We start from the raw sequence: 27441 nt of genomic DNA on the forward strand, positions 1-27441 counted from the left end.
AGGACCTAATAAAACAATCTATTATTTCCTATGCATTTTTATTGAGAAGATTTTTTTTAGTTTAAATGTTATCAACTTTATTTTCTAAAGCCCCTAAATACCTTTCTCTTCCATTTGCTTCTTAATCCCAGGGAACATCATCATCACATTTTAATCATTAATTGAGATATCATATTCATAAATAACTTTAGAAAAGATCAGAATATATGGAGACTTACACTGAGATTTTTTCCAGTGACTGAAGCAGCAACAGACTACGTTTTAAGTTAAAGAAATCCTGTCCTGCCAACACCATTGTTACTGACCTAATTTCACCCTTTATTTCAACAGAGTTTTGTCCATAGGTTCTCTATTTGAATTTGGTATCATAATCTTGTGCAAATATGCAAATGTGTAACTGTGTAAATGAGAGAGTACATTTAAAAGCACTAAATTTCTGCTGATTTGTGCTCATATCAGAAGCAAGTAGCAGTTTTGTTCACAGAAAGAAAACTAATAACAATAATTACAAAAAAACAGTCACATTTCACCCTAACTTTTCTAACAAAAAGAAACTGTTTCATTATAAATCATCATAAAAAAACAAATATTTTATGCTGTGTTGGCTCCACAGTTGTACCTATAAATAACAATCGCAAGTGAATGACCTAGGAGTTACTGAGTTGCATCCTGAGGTTAGGAGCAGTGGAAGCTGAGCCATCAGGATAACCTAGGGGTGTGGAAGGCACGTCTCTCTCCCTCCCTCCCTGCACAGTCCTGCACCTGGAGCCAAAACACTGCAGGGTGTGTTTGATTGCTTATTATCTTCCCATCTTTTCAGATGGAGTCTGCATTTTTAGAGCCACCTTGGCATCATATGAGTATAAAAGAATGGGCAAAATGATCCCAGCCAGGTGCCAACCTGGGGAAATTTTGATAGGGAAACTGATAAAGAAATATCCTCCTCAGGTGGAGGGAGAAAAAGGATGCTTCATCTAGTGGCCTTCCTTCCCAAAAGAATTGCTGTGGAAAGCTATATTTGCAATGCATGGTATCTCACTGGATGTCAGTGCTGAAAAATGGTTTGTTAAAGATAGCCTTGCATTTATATCTATGTATAGGAGCCTAAATTAAAATGGCCTACGGCAAGAATTGGTCTTATTCATGAGAGAAAGGATGTCTTCTCACCTTGGAAACCAGCTGATGAAATGCAGGATACAGAGCCTAATACTGGACATCCAAGTTAAAAAATGTCACTGAAAAATTCCTCCCCCGCTGCTTGCTGAAACCTAGGAAATTGTGAAGGCAGCTGCAAAATTATCCCAAGTGGTTTCAGAAGCTCCTCTCTAACACAGTAGGAAATAATCTGTAATTTCTGTCCCAGGTACAAGTACTAATGTGGAAAGTTCAAAATGCAGGCTTTCTAGACAGGGCTTCACAATGGCTTCTACCATCAAAAGCATCTGCACACAGCTCTAAATGTCCAAATTGGGCATTTTCCACCCAGCTGAATGACAGGATACTGGCCAGTTCAGAAGATGACACATCAGTATTCACCACTCTTCCAAACCCAGCGAGCATCCATCTGCCCATCCATCCCCTTGACAGAAGAGGGCCACAACAAGCAACTCCCTCCTATAGCTGCGCCACACAGACAGCTTCAGAATGGAACCAGAAGCAGAAAGGATTAAGGTCCTGCTTTACACCATCTAACATGCTCCTCACCCACTTGCAAAACTAAATGTCATATTTCAACAACTTAGACCTGCAGAGGTACCACTGCATCACTCCATTTCACACGGCGGTCTGCAACAGGATATTTCCTATTGCTACTTTCCTGAGTTTTAATTTCTTTTAATGGGGTGGTTCCAAATTAGTCTATTGTATTGTATTCTGACGCATCAAGTCATCAAAGGAGAAGAGCAGGGGAAGTCTGTAGTGAAGGCGTTGCTCCAGCTTTTGCAGATGTGCTGGAGAATTAGTCAAGCCAGTCAAAGGCAAGCTTGAATCAGATATATTTTTACATGGTCTTTTTATTTTAATTTCTCCATCCAAACTTAACCTTTTGCTCAGCTCTAAATTCCTCACTTCCATCACTCAGCATCTCAGGGTAAATTCTGCAGAGAAAAGGATTTTTAAGAATAAATGAATAAAATAGTAAAGATCAAGCCCTATAAGGAATCTTACTGTAAACAAAGGGGCCCTGAATTAGAAGGGTCTAAAACAAAGAGAAAAACAATGGAAGAAAGAAAGAGAAAGAGAAAAAAGGAAAATTTCTGATCCAGGATTTGGAGTGTTGCATTTAGGAATTTGAAAATTAGAACATAACCAATTTGGAAGCTTTTTTTAAACTGAAATGTGAGCACTGAAGCTATTTCAACCAGCACTCCTTAAAACTGGAATTTTAAAATTATCCTGCCATGTATATCACTATTCCAGTTGCCTCTGAATACATATTGTTAATATCTCATTTTATATGTATTGTATTTTAAATAGCCATTAGTAGGGTACCTTTAGAGCTTCAGCTCACCTAAATGCTTTAATCAGCCCTGAAAAACTTGCTGTCAAGGCAGAACATAAAAGCAAAGGGAATGCAATGTATTCACCCCACACACTACATGCTGAATGTACATTGTTAGTACTTGCATGCCTCACTCATAAGAAAATATATGCTTCCAGGGTAAATTATTAGAAATGCATTTAGTTCAACAAAGAAGAACTTAATAAGGGAGAACTGAATTAAAGAATGGCTAATCCCCTGTGATATATTTATGGCTGGAACTTGACTGCATCTTACATGTGTTTTGAATTCACTTTTAGACCACATTAGATACTCATTTGTCAGTGTTATATTTATTTTCTCAAATTTTTTCTTTCCTCTTGTAGGAGAATAGAAACCAACTACGCTAGAAACAGCCAAATTTTCTGTCGTATACCCTAATCTTTCAGCTTTATTTGGGCAGATATAATTAAAAGGGACACAGCCCTGCCTATATCACACAAAGCTGAATTTCCGTTAGTTAAGAGGACCCTGTCAACATGGTTGTTTTTCACTTGTGGTATGTTTTTTGTTGAATTTTGTTAGACCCAGTACAAGTGAAATCCATGGCACACTCCCGCGAGGTGCAGCACATGATGCCTGTGCAGTCAGCACCATGAGAGGTGATAAACACCTGCAGCTTTAATAGTAGACCTGTTCCTCCAGACCAAGGCAGCAGCTTGTCCTCGTTGTGACTCAGAAGCAGCACAGAGAGCACAGGACAAACAGGATCCAAAGGTACCAATGGCTTCTGGAGACCCTGTTCTGCCCTCCAGGAAACCCACTGCCACCAGTACAAAATGGGGGCTGGTGAGGGATGGTACACCTCACTGACTAGTTTGGCTCTTGTTACTACAGGTCCTGAACTCAGGAACACTTAGTCTTCTTCCCTGGTTCCATCCCTCCTACTGGACCAAGAAACTTTTCCCCATGGGCTATTCCCTGGAGAGAACAGAATTCCTTTTCCTTGAGGAGACCAGCTATACCTCCATATGTTTTCCATGCTGTTGCCCCTATTGCCAGAGCAGCACAAGGAGATGTACCCAAGAAGGTATCTCAAAAAGACATAGATGTCTGCACCTCTCTCCCCTATGATGCGATGGCCCTTCCTGCAAGCTGGAGATAGAGCCAAGCAAATGCTTCCCAAAAGCACTCAGTGTCAACCCAAACATCTGACTGATGGGGATCATCATTCTGACGACTTTCTTTTTTTTTTTCCCCTAGGAATTGCTTCATGCTTGTATCTTGTGATTATATACACATTTATTTTTTTTATGGTTCTATGGTTTTTGGCTTGATAAGGGCTTTCCAAGACAGAATATTTTATGAGCACATACTGTGACAGCCACAGCACATGCAATAACCCATACAGAATTCAAGACTCTTCTGACTTCACAGCTTGTGATTGCATGTTGGCACCTAATGATTGACTGAGGTGTCCTAAACCCCTGCAAAAATCAAAGCACCAAAACAGCTTGTGGAAACAAGTGGGTCTGCAGCCAGAATGAGCTGCGGTATAACAACAGTAAATTGTGCTGGAGATGAAACACAAAACTCATATGGATAGCAACATGATCCGGGGTTCAGTGCTTGGTGATAGTGAAAATTTAAACTGCTTCTGTTACTACAGAATTTAAATTGGGAAAAAGTTTAAAGATGGAAGAATGGAAAAATTATCCCAGAGCAGACAACAAAATAGCAACAACAGCTTACATGGTCTATGGCTACTCTCTACCACAGACATTTTAAGTAATAATTTATAAATACTGTGAAAAATAACTGGCTTTCATATATGAGGCATTGCATGTTCTGGCTTTTGAACCAAAGAAATTGAGGTTTTATTAACTGTACACTTGTGAGGTATCAGTAAAACTGTTGGGAGTAAGAAACCTACCCAGAATAGCTTTGTATTTTATATACAAATCTTTAGAAGAAAAGTAACATTATGAAGTAGATTACACTTAGTTTTTAATTTATTTCAGACAAATAAAGTTAAATAAAACTACTGGTCTCGATTTATAGAAAGAAGAGGCTTAGCTGAAAATGCCTGCTTTAAGAGGTTGGCTGCGAACAAAGGACTACTTGAAGCACAGGTCCAAAACAGCCTTCACCAGAAAGCCAGCACTGAAGGTAATACTCTTTTTTCCTGGTCACGGTTACTCCTTAAAAATTTGTGTTTCTTGTGTTCGATTAGAGAGAAAAAAAAATTAAAATTCTGTGTTTGATAAAAATTGAATTGTCTCCAAGCCTAATTTTTCAAGTGAACAGGTAAATTTTCTGCATGCCCTGAAGGGCTGCTCCTTCCCTTTAAGTGGCCCAGAGCACCTCCACCATCCCTCCCACTGATGCCTCTGAAGGGACTTTCAGGGATCATCCCAATGATCCAGCCAAATTCTGCATCTCAGACTAAATGGGTCAAAGAGCATTCCTACTTGGTTGCAAACTAACATTATGAGAATAATGTTCTGGAACAAAAAAACCTTATGATCTTCAGGAGATAAGGAATCTTAACTAATACTTTTATCGTGTTGTCCAGGTCTCAGTTGGGATAGTGTTAATTTTCTTCCTAAGAGAAGAGGATATAGAGGGTTTTGACATATCGAAAAGACATTCCCTTGAATTTTGAAAGCACTTTTGCTGTTATGTCTCAACTTTTAGTACATATGCGTGCATACATATGTCTACACTTACCTGTATGTGCCTTACATTTGTATTTCCCTTTTCTTCCCAGACAGCTTTACAGATCATAATATCACCAGAAAATAATTTCTTACCTGGGGATATTATATAGAAGAAGTCCTTAAACTCATCCATCCAGACCTCTGCCAGTCTCCTGTTGTTCTTGTTGATGACGTGCCCTGTGCCACCAGGGAAGGTGTAAGGTGTTGCCTTCCTGAAAACATGGCCAACATGTGAGCAGGTGACAATCTCAAGGGAGCCGCCGCACTGCCAAATCTGAAATGAAAAGATGCAGAAAACACTGACTAAAACAAATACAAACCGTGATGCGTTTATAGCAGGAGGGACTCTGACAGATGGGTTAGCACTATCTCCCTATTTATCTCCCCAGGTCACAATTCAACAGGAAATTTCAAAGTTTAAGTGAAACAGCAGCGGCAAACTCTTGACAGCAAGGAAAGTGCACAGACTTTAACTGCAATGTGAAAGCTTGTGTGAATGGTTCATCTGGTTCCATGGCCTTACAACGTAAACCTACACAAAGCGCCACCTCAGAAAGGTGTCAGAACAGATTCAGTGTAGGGTACGTATACTACCTGTATTTGAATTTTCCATGATTTCATATTTCATAGAATCACAGAATACCACCTTGGAAGTGACCTCAAGGAGCCTCTGGTCCAACCTTTCTAAGCAAAGCATGACCTAGACTAGATGGCCCAGCACCCTGCCCAGCTGAATCTTGAAAGTGTCCAACACTGGGGAGTCCACCCCTTCCCTGGGGAGATTATTCCAACAGCTGCTTGCTCTCAGTGTGAAAATATTTCCTCTTGTGAGGAAAGAAACAAGTAAAAACTTTTACATACAAATATGTGTATTTTTTCAAAGCACAAACATGTCCATGACCATCATAAGCAAAGGCAGGTCTTTGCTGTCACAGACAGCAACAGAAAGCAGCAAGCACAGGTAACTCTGAACATCACAGAACCACAGAAATGAAACAGATGCAAAACGCATCTTCTCTAGTTCACATGTCAGTAAGTACCATGATCAACTCAAAAAAAAAAAGAAAAAAGTTACAGACAAAGAAGAGAATTTGGTGAACTTCTAGATGCGAACTGTCCCTGTCCACTACTGGAGCCAAAATCTATACTCTGAGTAAGCTCAGTGCATTCACTATGACTGCATAAGTATAAAAAAAAAAAACCCAACATATAATCCTGGACTTGAATGCCTGGTTGTTAAATGAAGGAGTTTATTTCTCTGTGAGATCACTAGAGTTGTGGTATGATATACCTCTGTATATCAACCGCTGTTCTGCAAGCTCCCATCTTTCCAGGCCCTGAAAAGAACTAGAGAAGATACTAAGGATGGCTGAATGCCCAAGTTTGCAGAATTGGAAGCTGAACACGGGCAGCCAGGTGAACAACAGGGATAAGCGAAGCGTACACGGTGAAAGTTTTGCTGTTCTACCAGACAAGATCAATTCCTTGGGATTTACTCTTCTCTAAGGTTCACTAACATTTTGGCATAAACAATGGTATCAACAGCTGCCCAGCTCTGTATTTAGGCTTGTCCCACCCTCTGCTTTACTCTCCTCCTAAGCAGCCATCAGGACTAAAATTTACAATACCTCTGCTAATAAGATACAGAATTTAAGAACCATTGAGTGTTTTAAACAGGAATGCCAGTACTGTCTTGTAATTAGAGCTTCTCGACACAGACATAAGTTACCATAGTAACTTAAGCAGATTTTATTTAATTAGGGCTAAATCCCTTTATATAATTTCATTAGTATGCTAAGTGATGTACTCTGCTGGGATGAGCAATGACAACATCAAAATATTCTTATATTCAACATCTTGTGTTTTGCAGCTCAGTGACAACTAGTTAGTTCAGGTGAAACTTCAAGTTGATGGATGCCAGCAAACACATGATGGTACCAAACAGAAGCATGCGTTACAATGGAAATACGCACTACTAATATGTTCAGAGTAACCTGGGGGTAACTCATCAGGCGGGGCAGTAATGAGCAAATGCTATGTTAGGTGAGCTCTAACCCACAGTCTCTGTCTGGGGACCAGCATCTCCCCAGTCACTGTTGCTCTTCCCCTACCTTGCCCTGGCAGGAAATTCCTCCCTCCCTATTATTTTTCTTTTTTTTAAGTATGCTCCTGTACACTTTTTTAAGCCCTTTTTTGGCTGTCCTTGGTACAATCTGCTATCTATTACAGTTCTCATAGGAATGTGGATGAACCTGCATCCTCATTAGAAGAAAAGGACTTTCATCTTTTCAGTATTTTAAAACCCCAAATAAATCAACCTTCCTGAATATCCCCTGGTAAAACAACACTTTCCAAGAGTTCATATATTGGTCAAGGACTGTGAGATTGCAGAGATCTGTTCACCACACAGGCAAGATAAACTCTGGTAATACATTGAAGAGTGTATGGTAATACACTTCTCATTGCAACCACAGTGAATACCCAAATTCATGGAATCACAGAATGGTTTGGGAGGAAGTGACTTCAAAGATCACCTAGTTCCTAGTTCATGGTTGCTCAAAGCCCCATCCAGCCTGGCTTTGAACACTTCCAGGGACAGTGCAGCCACAGCTTCTCTAGGCAAATTGTCCCTCGTACTTTGCTATTGAAGAACTCTTTCCAGACAATACCTCCACTCAGGTATTCAGTATCTGCCAGAAGCCTTTTACTGACACTGGTGACTGTTCCATGTAATACTCCAAGAATTTTTGAGAGAAACTGTAATTAAATTTTACTGCAGTCTTTTTCATTTTAACATTCATCATATTTTTTTAATCCAGCAGAATTTCCAGGGATAGAATTTACTTGATCCTATGGATTGGGCAACAGGTATTTCCAATGAACTATATCTTTCCTCCAACATGCCTAGATCTTTCAAGGCATGGCAACAATTTTATGAATTATTACTTTACTATAATCCCTCTAGTTATCTTGGTTCTCTCCTCCTACAAAAACAGCAGCAAAGGGAGCCAGTGTCTCCCACCAAACTGCTACACCAAGACTTGCTGCCCACCAACTCTGCCCCTAAAAACCTCTCCAGTCCATGAATTCCCCCAAATCAGATATTCTTCCAACCACAGCACTTCAATCATACTTCAGAAGTCTCTCCCTGCATCTTTCAACTCAGCACATTTTGCCAGTTTATTCCCCACCTTTTGTGGAAAGCTATTTAGCGGAAAACCAAGCAAACAAACAAATTAAAAAAACCCCAGCATCCAGCTGCAACTTTTACAGTGGAGAAACTCCTGACTGTCCCCAGCCTGATATCTTCAGCACTAGCTGTTACCCACGCACTAACTCATTTCGATCCATCCCTTCCTGACTAAGGAGATAATTTCCAGAGTGCCACTTACTGAAATGTTTCAGTGAAGAAGAGATCCAGCAGATCTGCCCCATTTCCTAGGTCTGGAAAATGAGCTCTTTATAATTTAACTTTCCACACAAGACTAACCCATTTTCTATTTATCTTTTTGCTTACAAATACTTATTCCTTCAGTGTTTGTGGCAAAACTTTGCACACCATAGAATTAAAACTAAGGCTTGTATATGCCCATGTAATTTATCTATTTTTAAATAGAGGCGTGAGTTATTTAGAACTGCCTTTGATTTCACAGACATTTTAAAACCATTCCTATTACTGCATAGAATGAATGCATTAAACTCTGATCTCTGGGCAGCCTGAGTACTTGTCATCTACCTATATCAAGAAAGGAAACACCACACCCCATGATTTGTCCTATACAGGTGAATCTCTCCAGCCTGCATAAAGCAGATCTTATCATTTTCTCCCATTTTGTCAGCACTTTCTGTTCCTTAGCACAAGGCTGTGACTGCCTGTTGCCAGCGGCACTGCTGTAGTCACATCTCCAGCAGTGTCTGTGGACACCTACACCTGATGGAGATGGAACCATAGCATGGGCAGGGATTCTGGGTGAGCCAGACACAGGACAACATGCAGCCCAACACCCAGATGTTGGCACATCTGCAATTCTGCATTCTGCAATTAAACCCTATAAACAATACTTCTGCTCTACTGGTTATGGCCACATGCTTGGGGGTATAATTTTGTTGCAAATCCCTTTAATGGCAAAACATGTTAAACTAATTCCAAAAGAAATACAAGACTCTTTACATTTTAGATTAAAATAAAACTAAAATTTCAGGCTGCAGAGATATAAACACAAAATCAAACACCTTACATGTTAATAACTCTATTTACTTCATTTTAACAAACATTTCTTTACATAGAGGGATTCTATTGTTCCAAATACGTGTTTATGGACGATGGGTTTAGATTAAACATCTACCACACATATGCACAGATCAAAGCTACGGTAAAAAAAAAATCCCCAAAGATTACTGCAGTTGGAAAGAAGGTTAACACGTAAGCACAGTTACGTTAAATGAGTTAAATTTGTTTGTTGCTATGCAGTGATGCGTAAGTAATAATCAGGAAAAAAAATCCCTGAAAACTCTAATACCAAATATCTCTGTAATGAAATCAGCTACAGGGGGGTTGGAAGTAGATGATCTTTAAGGTCCCTTCCAAACCAAACCAATCTAGGATTCTGTGATCCTGAATATTTTCCCTATGAAAAGTGAGAATCCTGACATACCAAAAAATAATGCAGGACAAAAAAAGAGAAAAATGTACCCTTTAAATGTAAGTGCACAAATATATTTTAAGTACAATTTGTGAGCAAACTGTACGCTTAAAATTAATAAATACAGTCAAACAGCTAAGGAATATTGAAAAGCACAGAGACAGCGTTTCAATATGTTTGCCAGGCGATTAGGCATTTATATACCGAAAATTCCATTCACCCACATTTCAATGTTATGGTGTACGCCTGATAATAATCTCACATATATGCAACCTTTCCAGCCTCATCAGGAGTTATGCACTGTAACTACACAGTCATCCAAATCAACAATTCTGCTAAAGCTGTTTATTTAAACATGTCTGAATGCTCTCTTATATCTATAATTTTCCATCTGAAAGTTGACTTGCATAGAGTCAGGCTGAAAAATTGCTTATTAATAATCATTTGTGCATATTGGGAAAAACTTAGAATCATAGAATGGTTTGGGTTGGAAGTGAACTTTAGAGATCATGTAAACCAACCTCTGAGAAGAGCAAGATGACTTGGATTTCCATATCATGATTCTTAAAACAAAGATGAGGAAGGTGGGCAGATGAAGAGAAGCACAGGATGAACAGGACATCAGCCAAAAAACGGTGACCACAGCTCAAAGATATAATCAGCATTATATAAAGAATACACATCACAATCACTGTCTGTATGGCCTGATTTACCACTTTACATCTAGTTCCATTTGCTACATTTTTACAGCATTTGCTACTGCATATAAAGTACATCCAAACTTTAAAACTTGTATTATGAATGTTGCTAATGAAATATTTTCCAATAGCTCTCTTGATGTATATTAATGTTGCAAATTCAGTAGGGAATGTTGTAAAGCAGTCTGAACACCTACAAAAAAATGAGACCCCACCTGTAGTACTGCATCCAATTCTGGGGCACCCAAAATACGAAGGACATGGACTTGTTGAAGCGAACCCAGAGGAGGCCATGAAGATGTTCAGGGAGGCAATTTGTAACACTTTTTGAGGATGCAGGGATTAGCAAAACAGGGGGTTTTGGTTCTGTTTTCTAAATACCAGACCAGCACCAAAACTAAGCTGCTCCCATTCAATGATAAAAACATCCAGCGCAGTAAGAGCTCCAGAAATGTCTTTATAGCTGACACCTATTATAATACAGTTCCAAACTAGGATTTAGCATCAGTATTTTACTGTCTGCAATGAGATATTCCGGAAACCTGCTGGATAATTGCAGGCTTGTAATGCAGCTGCTGGAGGAACCTCCCCAGCCACTTGGCACTCTTTGATAGCAATTTTCTGCTGTTGTTTTACATCAGATAGTTTTTTAACTGCAGAGGCCTTGGCATTTTATCGATCCAGCCATACCTGATGTACCTGACTATACGTTTGGTTTTCTTTATAGATGAAGGCTCTAAAAACCAAGTAACAGCATCACAAGGCTGCCTGGCATTCCTATGGCAATTTCCAGGCACTGGAAGCATGTAATCATTTTATTTATCTCTTGACACCGTGCCCTTTTATGTGACTCTCCTGAAGTTCAACAAGGCCAAGCATAATGTCCTGCACCTGGTCTGGGCAATCCCAAGCACAAACAGAGGCTGGGCAGAGACTGGACTGAGAGAGGCCTAAGGAGAACTTTGGTGATGGTCGATGAGAAGCTCATCATGATCTGGCTATCCATAGCCAACCACGTCCTGGGCTGCACCACCAGCAGCGTGACCAGCAGGTTGAGGGAGAGGATTCTCCGCCTCTGCTCCACTTTTGTGAGGCCCTCCCCCTCCTCGCCCCCCGGCAGTGCTGAGTTCAGCTCTTGGGCCCCCAACATAAGAAGGACATGGACCTGTTGGAGCAAGTCCAGAGGAGGCCACAGAGATGCACCAAAGGCTGGAGCACCTCTCCTATGGAGACAGGGCTGAAAGAGCTGGGCTTGTTCAGCCTGGAGAAGAGAAGGCTCTGGGGAGACCTTAGAGCAGCTTCCAGTGCCTAAACGGGTCAAGAAGAGAGCTGGAGAGGGGCTTTTTACAAGGGCAGGTAGGGAGAGGACAAGGGAAATGGCTTTAAACTGACAGAGGAGAGATTTAGATTAGATATTAGGAAGTTCTTCCTTGTGAGGGTGCTGAGGCCCTGGCACAGGTTGCCTAAAGAAGCTGTGGCTGCCCCATCCCTGGGGCCAGGTTGGATGGGGCTTGGGGCAACCTGGTCTAGTGGAAGGTGGCCCTGCCTGTGGCAGGGAGGTTGAAACTGGGTGGTCTTTAAGGTCTCTTCCAACCGACACCATTCTGTGATGCTATGATCCGCATTAGTCTGATGCACACGTTCCGGGCTCGTTTTCTCTTGAAGTTTAAGTGGGAAAATCTTCTGAAGACATAAGGTAATTTTTTCTAATATGATGCCCAAAATTCATGGGCTTCCTCTCCTTGCTTCCCCCTACCCCTTAGTCTTAGCACATAAGAATAATGGCAGAGCTGCTTCCCTGCTTTTATCACTAGGGCTTTCTGCAGAGACCATGGCTATTGTTGATTTTCATCTTTGCACATATTTATGACTGAGATTTTTAATTTAAACCTGAAATTAATATCTCACAACAGTATTCTCACAAAGATTTATGTAAGTTAAGCCCATCACTGGCTTACTCACATAAGCATTGATTAGAACTGAAGTCCAACTGAAACAGGACTCAAGCAATGATTATTCAGGGAAGGAAAAAGAAACACACACACACACACACACAAAAGAAAAACAGACCCTCCAAGTGTTATTTTATATATAATATAAATTACATAAATGCTGAGGAAGGAGAAACTGTACCAAAGGCAGAGGTACCAGCTCAACCTGCACTGCGCTTGACTGCAAACCCCAAATCATCCTGACCATGAGCTGGCTGACCTGTGCTAGGAACCCCAATGAGCTTCTTAGGCAGCTGTCAACAGCCAGAGCAGAACAGCCCAAGATGAAGACAGAACAACACCATTAAACTGCTAAACTTCTTAGGAAAGGCTTTCAAAATATACTAGAATTATTTGAGCAAGAGTATGCATTAAGAATACCCTATTTAGGACATTTCTCTACCATATGATGGAAGCCAAATGCATGCTCCCATGCTGCTTTCAGCAGAAGATCAAATGCTTTCTGCCAAAACGAATCTATTATGCGAGAGAGCAGAAAAGGGCCATGGAATTGTAATTATTTTATTCTGATGCACTTACAAGGCCTGACAGAAAAATGATCAATATTTGTATCTTTGTTAGAAAATTAGCCACTGCCAAAAGTAGCCCATGTATTCTCCAATAATATGGACTCTTACAATTGCCTTGTTTGTCCCTCTGGTTTTTCAGGGATTATAATTTTTATGATTAAAGCCCGGTGTTCTTCCAAAAGGAAAGCTAAATATTTCAGACTAACTAATGCGAACAGGACCTTTCCACAGTAATGACCCCAAATTGGTGCTGCAAAAGGTTTTCTGTAAGTGATAGCTAATGCCAACAGTAACGCATTCCTTCGAAGTTCCCTCTGTCAGGATTTAATGTGCCTCAGCAATTCTCAAAGTTTCAATGAAACAGGTGAAATTAGCTTTACAGAAATCACATACTCTAGTATTTGGTGAAAAACGAGCAGTAGTAATATGAAGATTTAGTCTAAGAAAGGCACATATTCAACATTTTAAAGCAGCACTAGTTACCCTCTGCTCCAGGGATCATCTCTGTAGACATGAAAAACAAGTCTACTAACAGGCTGAATTTAAAAATAAGCTCCTATATAGGGGCCTATATACATCCAAGGAAAATGCTTAGGGGTCTATACATCAAAAAAAGTTGAAATCCCCTGATTTATAACATTAATGCTCAGAAGTAACTCTACCCTTCTATTTTTAGTGGAAAGGAAAACATTACGGTTTATAGAAAAATAGCCTGAAAATGTTTTCATATTCCCAGTTGATCTTCTCTAGAAATACCTGCTCCACCTGCTTCCTGTCTAAAGGACAATTAGTAAATTCATTTCACTCAAAGAGATTTTATTCTTGTCATGGACAACATACCTATCAGCAGCAGAGATCGTCACTTTTCTGCAGGATGTGACATCTCTCTGTGAGCTCAGCTCTCACACAGGATAAAAATCCCAGCCAGAACTTGCAAGTTCATGACAACATACACTTTCAAAAACTTCTATTAAAACATATATCTGACTTTTTTGCACTATACAAATTTCTATCTTGTTATGTCATTTAGTATTTGCTCACAGAAAGCCTCATTTCTTTTATAAACAAAGGTATTACTAAAACATGTATTATTTTGAAACTGTAGAAATATGTAAACAGTAATGTTTCATGCAGTAAAAAGGACCAAAACACCATAATGAGGCATTCCCAAATATCTTGAGAATTTAAATTAACCCATGACTTGCAAGACAGCTAAAGCAGAAGTGCCCTGTCTGCGCCATAGGAACCGTTACAGCACAACTGTGTTTGTTGACAGAAAATGAAGGAAAACGGCAATTACCCTAAAAGACATTTCAAGATTCTCGCCACCCCAGATATCCATTCCTGCATCGTAAGTTCCTATCTCTTCAAAGTAGTTTCTGTCAATAGAAAATAGGCCACCAGCCATAGTAGGGGTCCTAGTTGAAAACAAACAGAAAGAAAAAAGGAAAAAAGAAAAGAAAAGAAAAAATACCTTTTGAAAGACACTGTGGAATTTATTAAGTGACACTACAGTACATTTCACTACCTCAGACATTTTCACTATAAATATATTCTATGCACAGCAACTTAAATATAAACTACTATAAACTACTAATAATAGTATGGCTTTGACTGTATATTCCGTGTGCTTGACTTTCAAGCAGAGCTCCCCCAGAGCTGATGAGAGTGCTGCCTGGGTGAGACCTGCAGGATTGCTTCCTACCCGCAAAATCACATTTCCATAGATTATTTCAGGAGCATTGTAATGGTAAAGTGGATGGAATTTTGGCCTTCTGCATCCAGAACAGCAGTTCAAATCCAATCTGAAATGCTTACTGAAGACAGTTTAATGCCTCAGGTTTGCCATAGAGAGTAACTAAATGTGCATAAAATTACCAGGCATAATCTCCCTTAACAGGATTATAAATCCTTACAACAGGCAAATCCAGTCAGAGTGCAACTTCTCTTTGTGTAAAGATGTCCTCTTTCCCCATAAATACCTGCTCTATTTTTTTCAGCATTTGATGTCTACATGAAATGAAAACTGCTCACCCCAGTCTGCAGGAACATCACTCTGAGATGCTGTACCAATTCATAACTAATGCATACCCAACAAAACACAGCTCAATGAACCTCATGGGACGCATGGTCCAGACACACTTTAGCTCAGCTAAATGTGTTGCCCCAAGCACAGGCTTTTCAGCCCAAATGTATCCCTGCAGCCATTGCCACAAGAGCTGTGCTACAGTCCTGTCCACCTGTCCAGACATCAGGAGGGGTGTGAGGTGACAGCACCCACCACGTGCAACAGATGGATTTTGGCGAAAGGAGTCTGCCAAGGTCTCAGCACCCCTACACCTACAGGCTTTGCTGGTGGGGACCTCAGGGCATGTTAGCTTAGATATGGATCAACAGTCATGTTTCTGTCCTCAACTTCAAAACCAGATGCAAAGCCAACTCCATAAAACATCATCAGGTTCAACAAGCTCAAATGCAAGGTCCTACACCCGGGTATGTGCAATCCCAAGCACAAACTGGGTGGGGACTGGATTGAGAGCAGCCCTGAGGAGAAAGACTCAAGAGATCAATGAGAAGCTCATCATGATCTGGCTATGTGTGTCCTTGCAGCCCAGAAAGCCAACCATGTCCTGGGCTGCATCACCAGCAGCGTGGCCAACAGGTCAAGAGAGGCGATTCTCCCCCTCTGCTCCACAATTTGTGAGACCACACCTGCAATTCTGGGTCTAGTTCTTGGGCCCCCAACATAAGAAGGACATGGACCTGTTGGAGCAAGTCCAGAGGAGGCCACAGAGATGCCCCAAAGGCTGGAGCACCTCTCCTATGGAGACAGGGCTGAAAGAGCTGGGCTTGTTCAGCCTGGAGAAGAGAAGGCTCTGGGGAGACCTTAGAGCAGCTTCCAGTGCCTAAACGGGTCAAGAAGAGAGCTGGAGAGGGGCTTTTTACAAGGGCAGCTAGGGAGAGGACAAGGGGAAATGTCTTTAAACTGACAGAGGGGAGATAGATTAGGTATTAGGAAGAAGTTCTTTGCTGTGAGGGTGGTGAGGCCCTGGCACAGGTTGCCCAGTGAAGCTGTGGCTGCCCCATCCCTGGCAGTGTTCAAGGCCAGGTTGGACGGATCTTTGAGCAGCCTGGTCTAGTGCCTAGAAAGATGTCCCTGCCTTTGGCAGGGGGCTGGAACTGGGTGATCGTTAAGGTCCCTTCAACACAAACCATTTTGTGATTTTACGGAAGTAGGCAAGACTGAATTTTGAGAATGCATAATATAATGCTAGCTCAATGCATACAAGTACAACTGCACATCAACATGCAATAACTACTGTCTGTATCTCAAAGATTCAGTCACAAAAATCAACTCATTCATTCAGATATTTAGTAAATTCCTTGCAAAGACTGCTAGGAATATCTGCTATTCCGTGGTCAGATTAGGCACCTGAATCTGTGCAAGTGCAGTATCGCCAGCATCAGCACTTCTGCCCGTCTAAAGCTCAGCTTCTGCACAAGCTCCTGCATTTGGAGACAGCCTCATACAAACAGTGATATAAAACAAACTGCTACAATTTTTCCAGAAAGCAAGTAAACAGGAGCAAAACTTTTCATGTGCAGTGCAGGAAAAAGCTAAGAGAGAGTCTCCATGTGCATTCTGACCCATGGCAGAACCTGAATCACGTGGGCAGTTCCCAGATCTTCCTTTGGAAGGTTTTGTATGTCCTATACGCGAGAGGAATTACGTCAAGTACTCCCCTATTTGCACACACAACCATACAGTTCAAGTTTTGGGTTAGTGTGGGTGCTGTAAGTTCTCCAAGGCCTTAGTCACAGAGAGCAGTCACTCAGGGATGAGCGGGGATGGTGCTGTGCTGCACAAAGCTTTTCCCAACATGGTAGTAATTAGTGCTCACTTACTCTTGAACTCAGCAAATCCAGGTAATTTGCCAGCTGTGCAATTATTTCCTCTTCTGCAAAAGCTATCATTGCTCCCAGAAAAAAAAAACAAAACACTATGACTTAGCAATGAGATAATACAGGACCCTGAGTTTGCCAACACTTCATTTCTATTTTTCTCCCTGTGCTCTCAGCACTGGAAATGCTCAGTTAATTAACTGTCATTTGGATAGGGCTAAACCTTCCCAGGTTTCAAAGCCCCTTTACTGCCCTCAGCCTTGCTGGGTTTCTGCCACAAGTAATACGGATGTCCCCGAAGCTATGCTGGGAGCATGCGAGCAAACTGAGCAGATGGGAATGGCCAGGTGGTGTGACCCTCTACCTGATTGAGATCATGATGGTTAAATACCACCTTGTACAGGAAACATAAAAGAAAGCTGACTCTTGAAATCTTTCTTAATTGAAATGGTTTTGTGCCAGATGAATATCAATGCAAAAATACTATATTTAAAATAAATTTATATTATTGATTATCCAGGAACTCTATAGGCCTACACAAAACTATTCACGCTGATACCAAAAGCTGTGGCAGTACATGGTTTACTCACTCCCTCAAAACTGGCCAAGCCCCTTAGGACTCTCAGCAATTCACAAACATTCTGAGTGAGCCTGTGCCCAGCGCTGCACGAACTAACCTCACCTCCTGCCTGCACTGATTTCCTGTCCCTACTAACCTTACTGAAGTGAGGAGTGTCACTGGTTTCAAATTAACAAAATCATTCACACTTCTCTGTCTGCAACAGAAACCTCACCCAAGACCAGATTACCAGCATCGTGAGCAGCAGGTCAAGGAAGGGATTCTCCCCCTCTGCTCTGCTCTGGTGAGACCACAGTTGCAGTGCCGTGTCCAGCTCTTGGGCCCCCAGCACAAGAAGGATGTGGAGCTGCTGGAGCAAGTCCAGAGGAGGCCACAGAGATGCCCCAAAGGCTGGAGCACCTCTCCTATGGAGAGAGCTGGGCTTGTTCAGCCTGGAGAAGGCGGCGGCTCTGGGGAGACCTTGTTGCCTAAAGGGGCCAAAAAGAAAGCTGCAGGGCACTTTTTACAGCGGTAAGTAAGGACAGGACAAGAGGGAATGGCTTTAAACCAACAGAGGGGAGATTTGGGTTAGATACTAGGAAGAAGTTCTTCGCTGTGAGGGTGCTGAGGCGCTGGCACAGGTTGCCCAGTGAAGCTGTGGCTGCCTCATCCCTGGCAGTGTTCCAGGCCGAGTTGGACAGAGCTTTGAGCAACCTCGTCCAGTGGAAGGTGCCCCTGCCCATGGCAGGGGGCTGGAACTGGATGAGCTTTAAGGTCCCTTCCAACCCAAGCCATTCTGTGACTCCATGATGATTCTATGATACTCTGCCTCCTCTCCTTCCTCATCCTTTCATTTCTTCCCCTGACGGAAGACAGTCTGTGCTTGAATGATGCAAAATTTTCCATTTTCAGAAAGATTCAGGAATAATCAATTTTTGAAGGATGCAACACAGATCTGGATTCTTCCAAAATGTCATTAGCAACTGTTCATGAAAAACAGTGTTTCCCTAATAACTCACTAACTGAAATTGGAAATGCTGTGTTTAATGCTATAAAACATAAGTAACTATGCACCAATGTATGCCGCTGATTCTCAGACAACTGAAACACAGCAGGCAGGACTTTTCTCTGTTATGTAAATTTAATGTTGCACAAACAGATCTGCAGAGCTCTCACTGTAAAAACAGCTGAAATAGTAGTATTAGACAGAGTAATGGTTCCTACAGTTTTTTTCTCAGCTTTGTGCCTACTAGCTATATTTTGCCTATGTGAAGTTATAACAACAACTACAGTAATGTGTTATGATTAACTCTAATCAACATTCAAACCGACTTTCAATTTTATTTTGGAGATAATGTCTGTTTCTCATTTCTACAATTATTAGCAGCAGGCAGGATTCCTGGTCATGTACCTGCAACGTTTGACTCTCCTAAGAGGGGCTGCAGAACATGAAGCATGGCAGTAATCCCGGGTCTGCTGCAATTCCCCAAACACAGCCTAGCACACTGTGCTAGGCAGGGAAAACAAGGAGGGGCTGGTGTGGAGCAGCTCCCAAGGGGATGCTCAGGCCAGGTCCCCCCAGCCTGTGAGCTCCCTAAGGCTGTGTACCACCATCTCATCCTGCATTCTCCAAGGTCCTCATCCTAGCACCTGCTCAACAGGGTCCAGCAGTCATACAAGCAACACCACTAATGACCAAGATTGCTACTTACATACCTTAGAATAAGGTTTTTACACTGGTTTCAAATACTGCTGTACATCATCTAGGCAGTATTAAGTGTAATCAACTCAAAGTTTAATCAACCATAATAATAAGAGGATAAATACAATATGCTCTGAATATTTTATCTTGTATTTTTTCCTCTCAGTAAATAATTCATACTTGAGAAAATATTTTCCAGAAAATATATATATATACTAGCCTGGAGTGTCCTCAGCTTAAAAAAAACTAAGGACAAGAATGGAAATATCCAGAGAAATGTGCTGTGCTGAGACTGTAAATGCCCAGCACAGAAATACTTTATGTTTTTAATACTGTAGATGTAAGAAGACAAGATGTTTGTAAACTAATCTTATAGTGCAGGCAAGTTTTCTATTGCTGCAGGCAAAACCACAGAAGGAGAAATGAGTTCACTTAAAGCCAAAGGATGTTCTGCAAAGTACAAATGTTGTACAAGTGGAAAAAAAAAACAAACAATTAAAGGTTTAGCAAGACTGCTGGCTTTAGCTGGCATTACCCATGAACGCTGACCACTGAACCAGGCCCCACCTGAGAAGGAACTGCACTGCCCAAAGCTACCTGTTTCTGTAATTCCCAGATCCACCTGCATCCACCACACCATCCACAGGAAGATTTAGCTTTAAGCTGCACCTCTGCACAGGGCAAACATCCAGGGTTTGCTCCCAGAGAGCCCTCGGGGAACAGAATCAGGCTTTGCACTTAAAAATAACACATTTTCACAAGGTCTCATTGTTTATAAAGTTTACAAAGCCAGAGGTGACTCCAGTGACAGTGGAAGTCACAGCAGTTACTCTGTATGGAAGCAAGATAAAATCCCAAGGTGCATCCAAACATCAATGAATAGTCTTGACTACTGAAACAAAAGAAAATACAACTATATGCATGGACCTGAGTCCTTGGGGCTTGTTGTACTCTCAAAATAGGAAATTCCCCCCTACAGCAACACCTGAAAGCCCCCGCAATCCTCAGGGCTCTCAAAGCCACAGTTCCTCTCTGATTTTGCAAACACACCTGAAAAAAAACAAAACAAAACGTTTCCACTGATTCTAACAAACCTCAAAGAATGAAACATTTGTCTTGAACACCTCTATCTTCAGGAACAACCTTTTCTTCATGGTTTTCTTCTAAATGTCCCCTCCCTGTTGTCAATTTACAGTGTCAGTCCTAGTGAAGACACCTCAAGCATTGAAAGCACCTTGATGTTACTTCTGCTTTTGATCATGTACATGTAAAAAAATTGTAAGTACCTTTTTAAAAGCCCCCAAGAAATGCCACAGACTGCTACCATCTCCTGCGTCAAGATGTGGAGCGCTGAGAGGGGGTCAGGGAGGAGACAGCATGACCCAGCACCCAGAAGAGCTCCCACCATGAGCACTGCCCACCCTTCTCTACTGCCTTTAAATGGGGAGTGCTTGCAATCCAGAAATGCTTTCACTACCTTCACAAAACCTCAGTTAATAGTCACCATTTTAGAATATTCTGGGAAAGATTATGCTACCAAGGTGTTAACTGACCTGAGAGAAAGCCAGATAAGAGAAGAACTAGAAAAAAAGAACAAGATAAAGGATCTTAGACTAGGGTTTAAGAAACAGAAGATGGAAAGGAGCAAAAGTGGAAGGACTAGTGTGTGAAGAGCAGGAATAGGATGCATGTATGGCTCTCGGATAAGAACCTGATCTGGCTGGGGCAAGGCATCACTCATTAGCGTGCAAGGCACCCACAAGTCCCTGCCATTCTGTTTGCTAAAAATATGACAATCTAACTTTTCTAATGGAAGTCAAGAAGAAAGGTCCTTCACAGCTGTACTGCATGACAATTAGTTGTGGGGTTTTCATATCAGAATCACTGAATTAATTAACCTTTTCCCACTAAATCTAGAGATTTCAAGAAAGGCAGATATTTGACTCAAATAACTCAGGAATTTAGCAGTTCCTGTTCCCTGGGTAAACATGCAAGCAACATTTCATGGCTACGAACTAGAAAGAACCCTATTCCCAGAGTACAGTCCCTTCAACTTCACTGGGGTTACTGGTCACAGCTATGCACTACCTGGACTCTGCTTATTGACTAGCAAGCTCTTACCAGTTGGATACCCTGACCTTTTCCACAAAAATACTTATACCATAACACAAATTATATACATAAATAATAAACTGTATATAAAATAATTCATAGCTTGAAAATGCATGCATTATGATTTTAAATCTAAAAAGCAAAGGTCGGAACTTGTCAATATTGCTATGGAAGAGAAATATTTTCAGTAAACCTGTTGTCAGTTACATGGATTTTTAATACAACGAAAAGCAAAATTTAGAAGGCTTTTAGAAAAGAAAATATTAGAAATTTTAGAAAAAAGAATGTGAGGGCAGCTGTTATATTGCATGCACACAAACAGGTAACCCGATGATGTCTGTATTCCATGCCTATTCCATTGATGAATAAAGACACATTCAACCCACATGAGACTGAAGTAATGTTTAAGAATGGGGAAAGCAACATGGAATAAAAAAAATGAACTCGCCAATTTGTCTCTAAATTTTTGGTATGGGTTAGGCTTTTGTTTATTTTTATTCCCCCATTTTTTGAACGTTCAGGTGGCAACAGCTGCCAAAACCATTCTCAACTTAGCTGAAATACACTTGCAGAATTTGTGACACCTCAGGACTGAGGTAGTGCAGCAGCCTCTTGGACTGTGCTTGATAAGCATTTGGAAATACCAGCTGGCACTGAACACAGCTTATGACTTATTGAATGTTGTTTCCTACAGGAAGGCTGTTATCCCCGAGCAGCTCCACGGATCACTTGCTTTGCTGATTCTCTTCCCATTGGATAAAAGGGAAAATGAAACAGGGAGCACCTTCTCCTGACACTGAAGAGGCTGAAATGCCTGTACTATGTGGTCAGAGAGAGCATCTCTATGTCTAAGAGCTGACACTTTGGTCTGAAGCCAGCACAATTACACACCAGAGCTCAGCTCTTCACTCTAAAACACTTGTCTAAGAGATATTCCTGGGACACACGGCTCTTGGCATTAACCTCTGTCTTCTTCACCCACGCTCTGCTCACTAATACCCATCTCACCAGGAGAATCCCCAGAAGCGCAGGTGATCACCAGATGAAAGCTGCTGGAGGGACAAAAAAAAATTGAGGGGAAAAAAAAATAAAAGTGCTGGTTTTGTTTTAATAATTTTAGGAGTCAGTCATGTCTGATTCTGGATTAAGTCCTACTCCATTTCAAGATAGGAGAATAAGAGGTGGGATTTGCATTTCTTTGAGAACTCCCTATGTCTGAATTTTTTCACAGGAGAGACAGGATAAACAGAGCCCAGAGAGTGGCACGGCAGGAGCACTGCATGAGGCTCTGCAGCTCATTAGGGTAATTAACTACCAATTTTAACACACACCTGAGCTCTAATGAAATAGCTGCTGGCAGACTTCACAGCTTAGTGGTAACATTCTAGATCACAACAAAAACAGTTTTCTCAATTCAAAAATAGCTTCATCACCCCTCTGCTAACAACAGGGTCTGCTCCTTGGGACCCTGCTCATGTTTCCCAAGATCCCTGCCTAAAAATAAAATCTAAAAAATTTGGTCCTTTCCAGGGACTTTTTAAAAGGGCCTGTAGGAACAGGGCAGGGGGGATGGCTTTAAACTGACTGATGGTGGATTCAGATTAGATATTAGGAAAAAAATATTCCCTGTGAGGGTGGCGGGGCCCTGGCACAGGTTGCCCAGAGAAGCTGTGGCTGACCCTTCCCTGGCAGTGTTCAAGGCCAGGCTGGATGGGGCTTGGAGAAACCTGGTCTAGTGGAAGGTGTTCCTGCCCATGGCGGGGGGTTAGAACTAAGTGATCTTTCAGGTCCCTTCCAACCCAAACCATTATGTGATTCCGTGATTCTGTGACTCCAGGCTTTGAAGGACAAGCAATGAAAAATTTTGCTCATTTTCTGGCATAAGCAATTCTGAAAGGCTTTTCTTGACCCACCCACTGCCTTACCTGGAAGTGTGTCACAAACCTGCGCTGTGACTGTTGCTCCCTGAGATCTCCCTTTTATCTGCCTGCTGTGCACAACTGGGGGTATGCAGGACTGGAATTCTGCCCACTTCATCATGTCTCTCATTCAGGATTGAAACCATTACATACATTTAATTTTGTTTTTTAAAAACTTTTCATGAAGACCACAGAAGCTATCAGAGCTGAGCAAATAACCCACTGCAAGTAATTTATTCAATTTGTTCTGTTTCAGCTTCATTTAAAGTTTTTATAGAGGTTTTGTTACAGTCTGTGGTTTAAGCAATTAAATGAAAAGAGGTCAGGAATGATCACGGGAATTCAGGACAAACTCTCAGATCATTTTTGACTCAGTGTGCACAGTCATCAATTTTCTTTTCTAGCCAATAAAAGCATACATTTTAAGTGCAAATCATCATAACCGAATACTTGGATTCGGTGTTTAACAGTTTAAATTTCAGAAATATGATCTGGTCTTTGCCTTAATTTATGAAATGACAGTAGCATCTGTAAACACAAGGTCAACATGCTATTTGCAGAAAACGGGGAAGGAACTTCAAAATCAGGTAGTATTTTCGATTACTGTATGGTGAAAAAAAGATATAAAGGAGTTTTCTCAGCTCCGATACCTACATCGCAGCATTAAGCACAGGTCAGATTTTGGTCTTCACTACCCTGAACAGTGTGCCATTCTCTGACACATGTTCTCTGATACTGCAGCAAAACCTGAGATATATAGCATTATCATCTACATAAACAAGTACGCATTAGAGTTAAGTAGCTTAGCTCTCTTGATTCACTCACCTTACAGGCAAGGTCCTGTCTCCTTTCCTCCTGTCCATCTCCCTTTGTGGAACTGGATACCAGCGAAAGTTCAGTTTCCAGTTAAACCCTCCGTAAGTCATATCAGATCCAGCCATGTATTCAAAAGTGTCATCACTGATCACATCGATGATTGGGCAGACAACAGTTTTCCTGTAAGGAAAAAATTGGGCTTTTTTAAACAAAACAGGTTTTCATGGTAGTAAGAAAGACTAAATCATTCAGAATATTGACGGTCACACAGACAAAAAGTTATGCCTGGTAAAAAGAATGGAGAAAGGTGGCCATCAGGATGGGGGACATGCAGATCTAGTGAAAGTAAATAGTGCAGGTTGCTGTCATTACTGGCATTATTATTTTTACTGTCAGCAACATAAATCCTGCTGTAAGAATCAAAAGTTTTTCACCTATTTAGAAATTAGATTTTGACACAAATATTAGAAAACCCTCTACCTGCCTTATGAATTAAAAAAAGAATAAAAAAAAATAATAATCTTCATTTTCAGATCAATGATTTGTTTCATTTCTGGTTTTTAGCAGAAGAGAGGAACCAAGGACTGGCCTGGAGGCAGGAGGCAGATCCCTGCACCTGGAGGGGGAGAGCTGCCCTTACCTGTCTTCCTTTATCCTGGCCAGCAGTGGCTCGAGCCAGCCCAGGGTGCACTCACAATGTGCGTCCAGGAATGTTATCACCTGCCCTTTAGAGGCTGCCGCCCCACGGAGCCGTGCACGGATCAGTCCTGACCTCTGCTCCATCCGAATTATTTTTATGGAAACTTCCAGATTTTTCACGTAATTTTCTAATGAGGCTTTCAGAAACTCTGCCAGAGATAATTGGAAAGAAAAAAAAAAAAAACAAACAAAAAAAACCAACAAAAAAAAACAAAACAAAAACCCACCAAAAACAAAGAAAGAAAGAAAGAAAAAAAAAAAAACAATGAAGAAAAGTATTATTTTTAGTAAGGTTCAGCCAGTACCAAGGACTCAAAATATAACTGCTGAGTTTATGCGTCATGCTCAGCCCTCCAAGGACGGCCATGCACAAATGCAGCCCTTACACAGGAAATGCGTTTTGACATATTTAGAGTTGTTCTGAAGTCACAGCTGAGCTATGGGGGTTTGCATCAACACTCTATTCCAGGCAGCCACATGGAAAACAGCCCACGCACACGGACACATCTGCCCAAGCATCTCTGCCCAAGCATCACAGAAATTTTAAAGAGTTGTGAGCAGCTTCCTTGAAATAAACCAGCAGTCAACAGGGAGCAAAATGTTTACACTGATTTGTCTATGGTTAATACAAACACATCTATTTTTGATGAATTTCACCGTATCAGTCCTTTAGGAATCCAATACTTTGCTTTTAGGGAAAAACTGTAGTTACTTGGGCTCAAGTCCTCCTCCACCTTCTCGCCCAGAGAAATGTTAAGCTGACTTTTTTCCTGAAGCAGGGAAACGCAGGACAGTAATTACAGTTAAGTTAATGCTACAGAAATAAAGGCTGGCTTAGCTTGCGTGGAGACCTAATAGCAGCCTTTCAGTACCTGGAGGGGGCCTATAGGGATGCTGGGGAGGGACTCTTTGTCAGGGACTGTAGTGACAGGACAAGGGGTAATGGGTTAAAACTTAAACAGGGGAAGTTTAAATTGGATATAAGGAGGAAATTCTTTCCTGTTAGGGTGGTGAGACACTGGAATCGGTTGCCCAGGGAAGTTGTGAGTGCTCCATCACTGGCAGTGTTCAAGGCCAGGTTGGATGAAGCCTTGTGTGGGATGGTTTAGTGAGGGGTGTCCCTGTCCATGGCAGGGGGGTTGGAACTAGATGATCTTGAGGTCCTTTCCAGCCCTAACTATTCTATGATTCTATGATTCTATGATTCTGTCCCTTGATTCATTGCACCTAGATGTTGTATTTGCCATGATTTTAATTTGGCTACTCCAGGAAAATTTATCATTCCATTGATTCCATTTATAGAACGCAATGTGATTCCTTTCCAGGTAACAGCAGTTTCACAGGTAGACAGCTTTGTTTCTAAACCCTGGGTTTAAAATCCAGTCGTAGATGCTTGGCGAGAGGCACAGATCCAGTTCAACTTGCCAAAAGGAAGTCAGACTTCACCACCCTTTCCGCAGGTGAAGTCTGCAGTGGCACTGAAATAACACAAGCAACAGGACTCCTCTCATCCTCAGCCTACCTCTCTCGCTGGCATCATCCACCAGGATGATTTCCGAAAGCAGGTGGTGCGGTGACCGGTTTATCACACTGTACACAGTCCGAAGCAGAGTGCTCCAGGCTTCATTGTGAAATACGATAACCACACTTGTGTTGGGAAGTTCATCGGGATAGACTTTGGTCTTGCACCTGCCAAAAAAACCCCAAAACAGAAGAAAAGGAAGGTTAATCTTTAAGAAAATCCCCAAAGAGCTCTACCAACAGGACAGCCTAGAAAAGGGGTTCCAAGCCTGTAAGTGGGATAAGTTCAAACCAGTTACTGATCTCTTCAAGCTCCCAGCCTGCAGTCCAAAGGCAGAGGGGATTTGAAATTCTGTTTTCATACTAAGAAAACACAGCAGAGCACCCAGAGGAAGGTCGCACTGCTGCATTCCCAGCTGCCTCAGGCTCACAGTCTCCTCGCTCCTACTTCATATGCCAAGAAATCAGCTTCCAGCAGCCTTTGGATCAATGCGTCCTGACATCACAAACAGAAAATTCAGGACATGGGGCAATTAATATTACATGTAATGAGTGGTTAAAGTGAGGTTAAATAAGTCTTTTCTTGTGAGAAATCCCAAATTCTATGGTTTGAAGTACACAAGCCTGAGACTTCCCCATTTTAGTGGTTCCTTAAACAGAAGAAAAATTACTATTTTCTACAGTATTCTATATGCCTGTTGAATGGAAGATTGAGAGGTCTATAATCTCATTTGGAAAATTGAGAAATTAAGGCAAAGTGAGCAACAGATACCAAACACTGCTGATTTTGTGCAAGCAAATTAAAGCTATTTGCATATTACAAGAGACAATCCAAAAATCTGCACGTTTCTTCCATACCTTGGACACATTTCAGAACCAAAGCCTAAATCAACTTGCTGACACAGGTCAAGTCACGGCACTTAAGTACACCTAACAGGGATTCTTAACTGTTTTGACTTGAAATAATTTGCACTTTTATATATATATATTGCTGTTGTATGATTTCCTGGCTGTACTGCTCCCACTGTGGTCTGCGTTCAGGAAAGGACAGGTGAGCATGGATGTACTTTCTTCAGCAGCAGCACACATACCAGTAAACTAAACTGCATGTAAACAGAGAAGAAATTATGTATAGCTTTTCAGTGCATC

The 27441-nt window shown here is 41.4% G+C and overlaps 1 protein-coding gene across 2 annotated transcripts in view; it reads right to left on the minus strand.

The window, feature by feature from the left end:
• GALNT13 (polypeptide N-acetylgalactosaminyltransferase 13) overlaps positions 1-27441 on the minus strand; it is a 144036-nt gene that overhangs the window by 39357 nt on the left and 77238 nt on the right. For both annotated transcript variants that reach the window (XM_065671206.1, XM_065671207.1), the window contains exons 5-9: positions 26294-26460; positions 24713-24920; positions 24082-24252; positions 14362-14479; positions 5293-5473 (exon numbers count right to left, since the gene is read on the minus strand). In XM_065671206.1, coding sequence (XP_065527278.1) covers positions 5293-5473; positions 14362-14479; positions 24082-24252; positions 24713-24920; positions 26294-26460 — 845 coding nt within the window. The remainder of the gene's footprint in view (positions 1-5292; positions 5474-14361; positions 14480-24081; positions 24253-24712; positions 24921-26293; positions 26461-27441) is intronic.

The sequence above is a fragment of the Lathamus discolor genome, chromosome 3 (assembly GCF_037157495.1).
Source record: "Lathamus discolor isolate bLatDis1 chromosome 3, bLatDis1.hap1, whole genome shotgun sequence".
In the NCBI taxonomy this organism is placed as follows: Eukaryota; Metazoa; Chordata; class Aves; order Psittaciformes; family Psittacidae; genus Lathamus; species Lathamus discolor.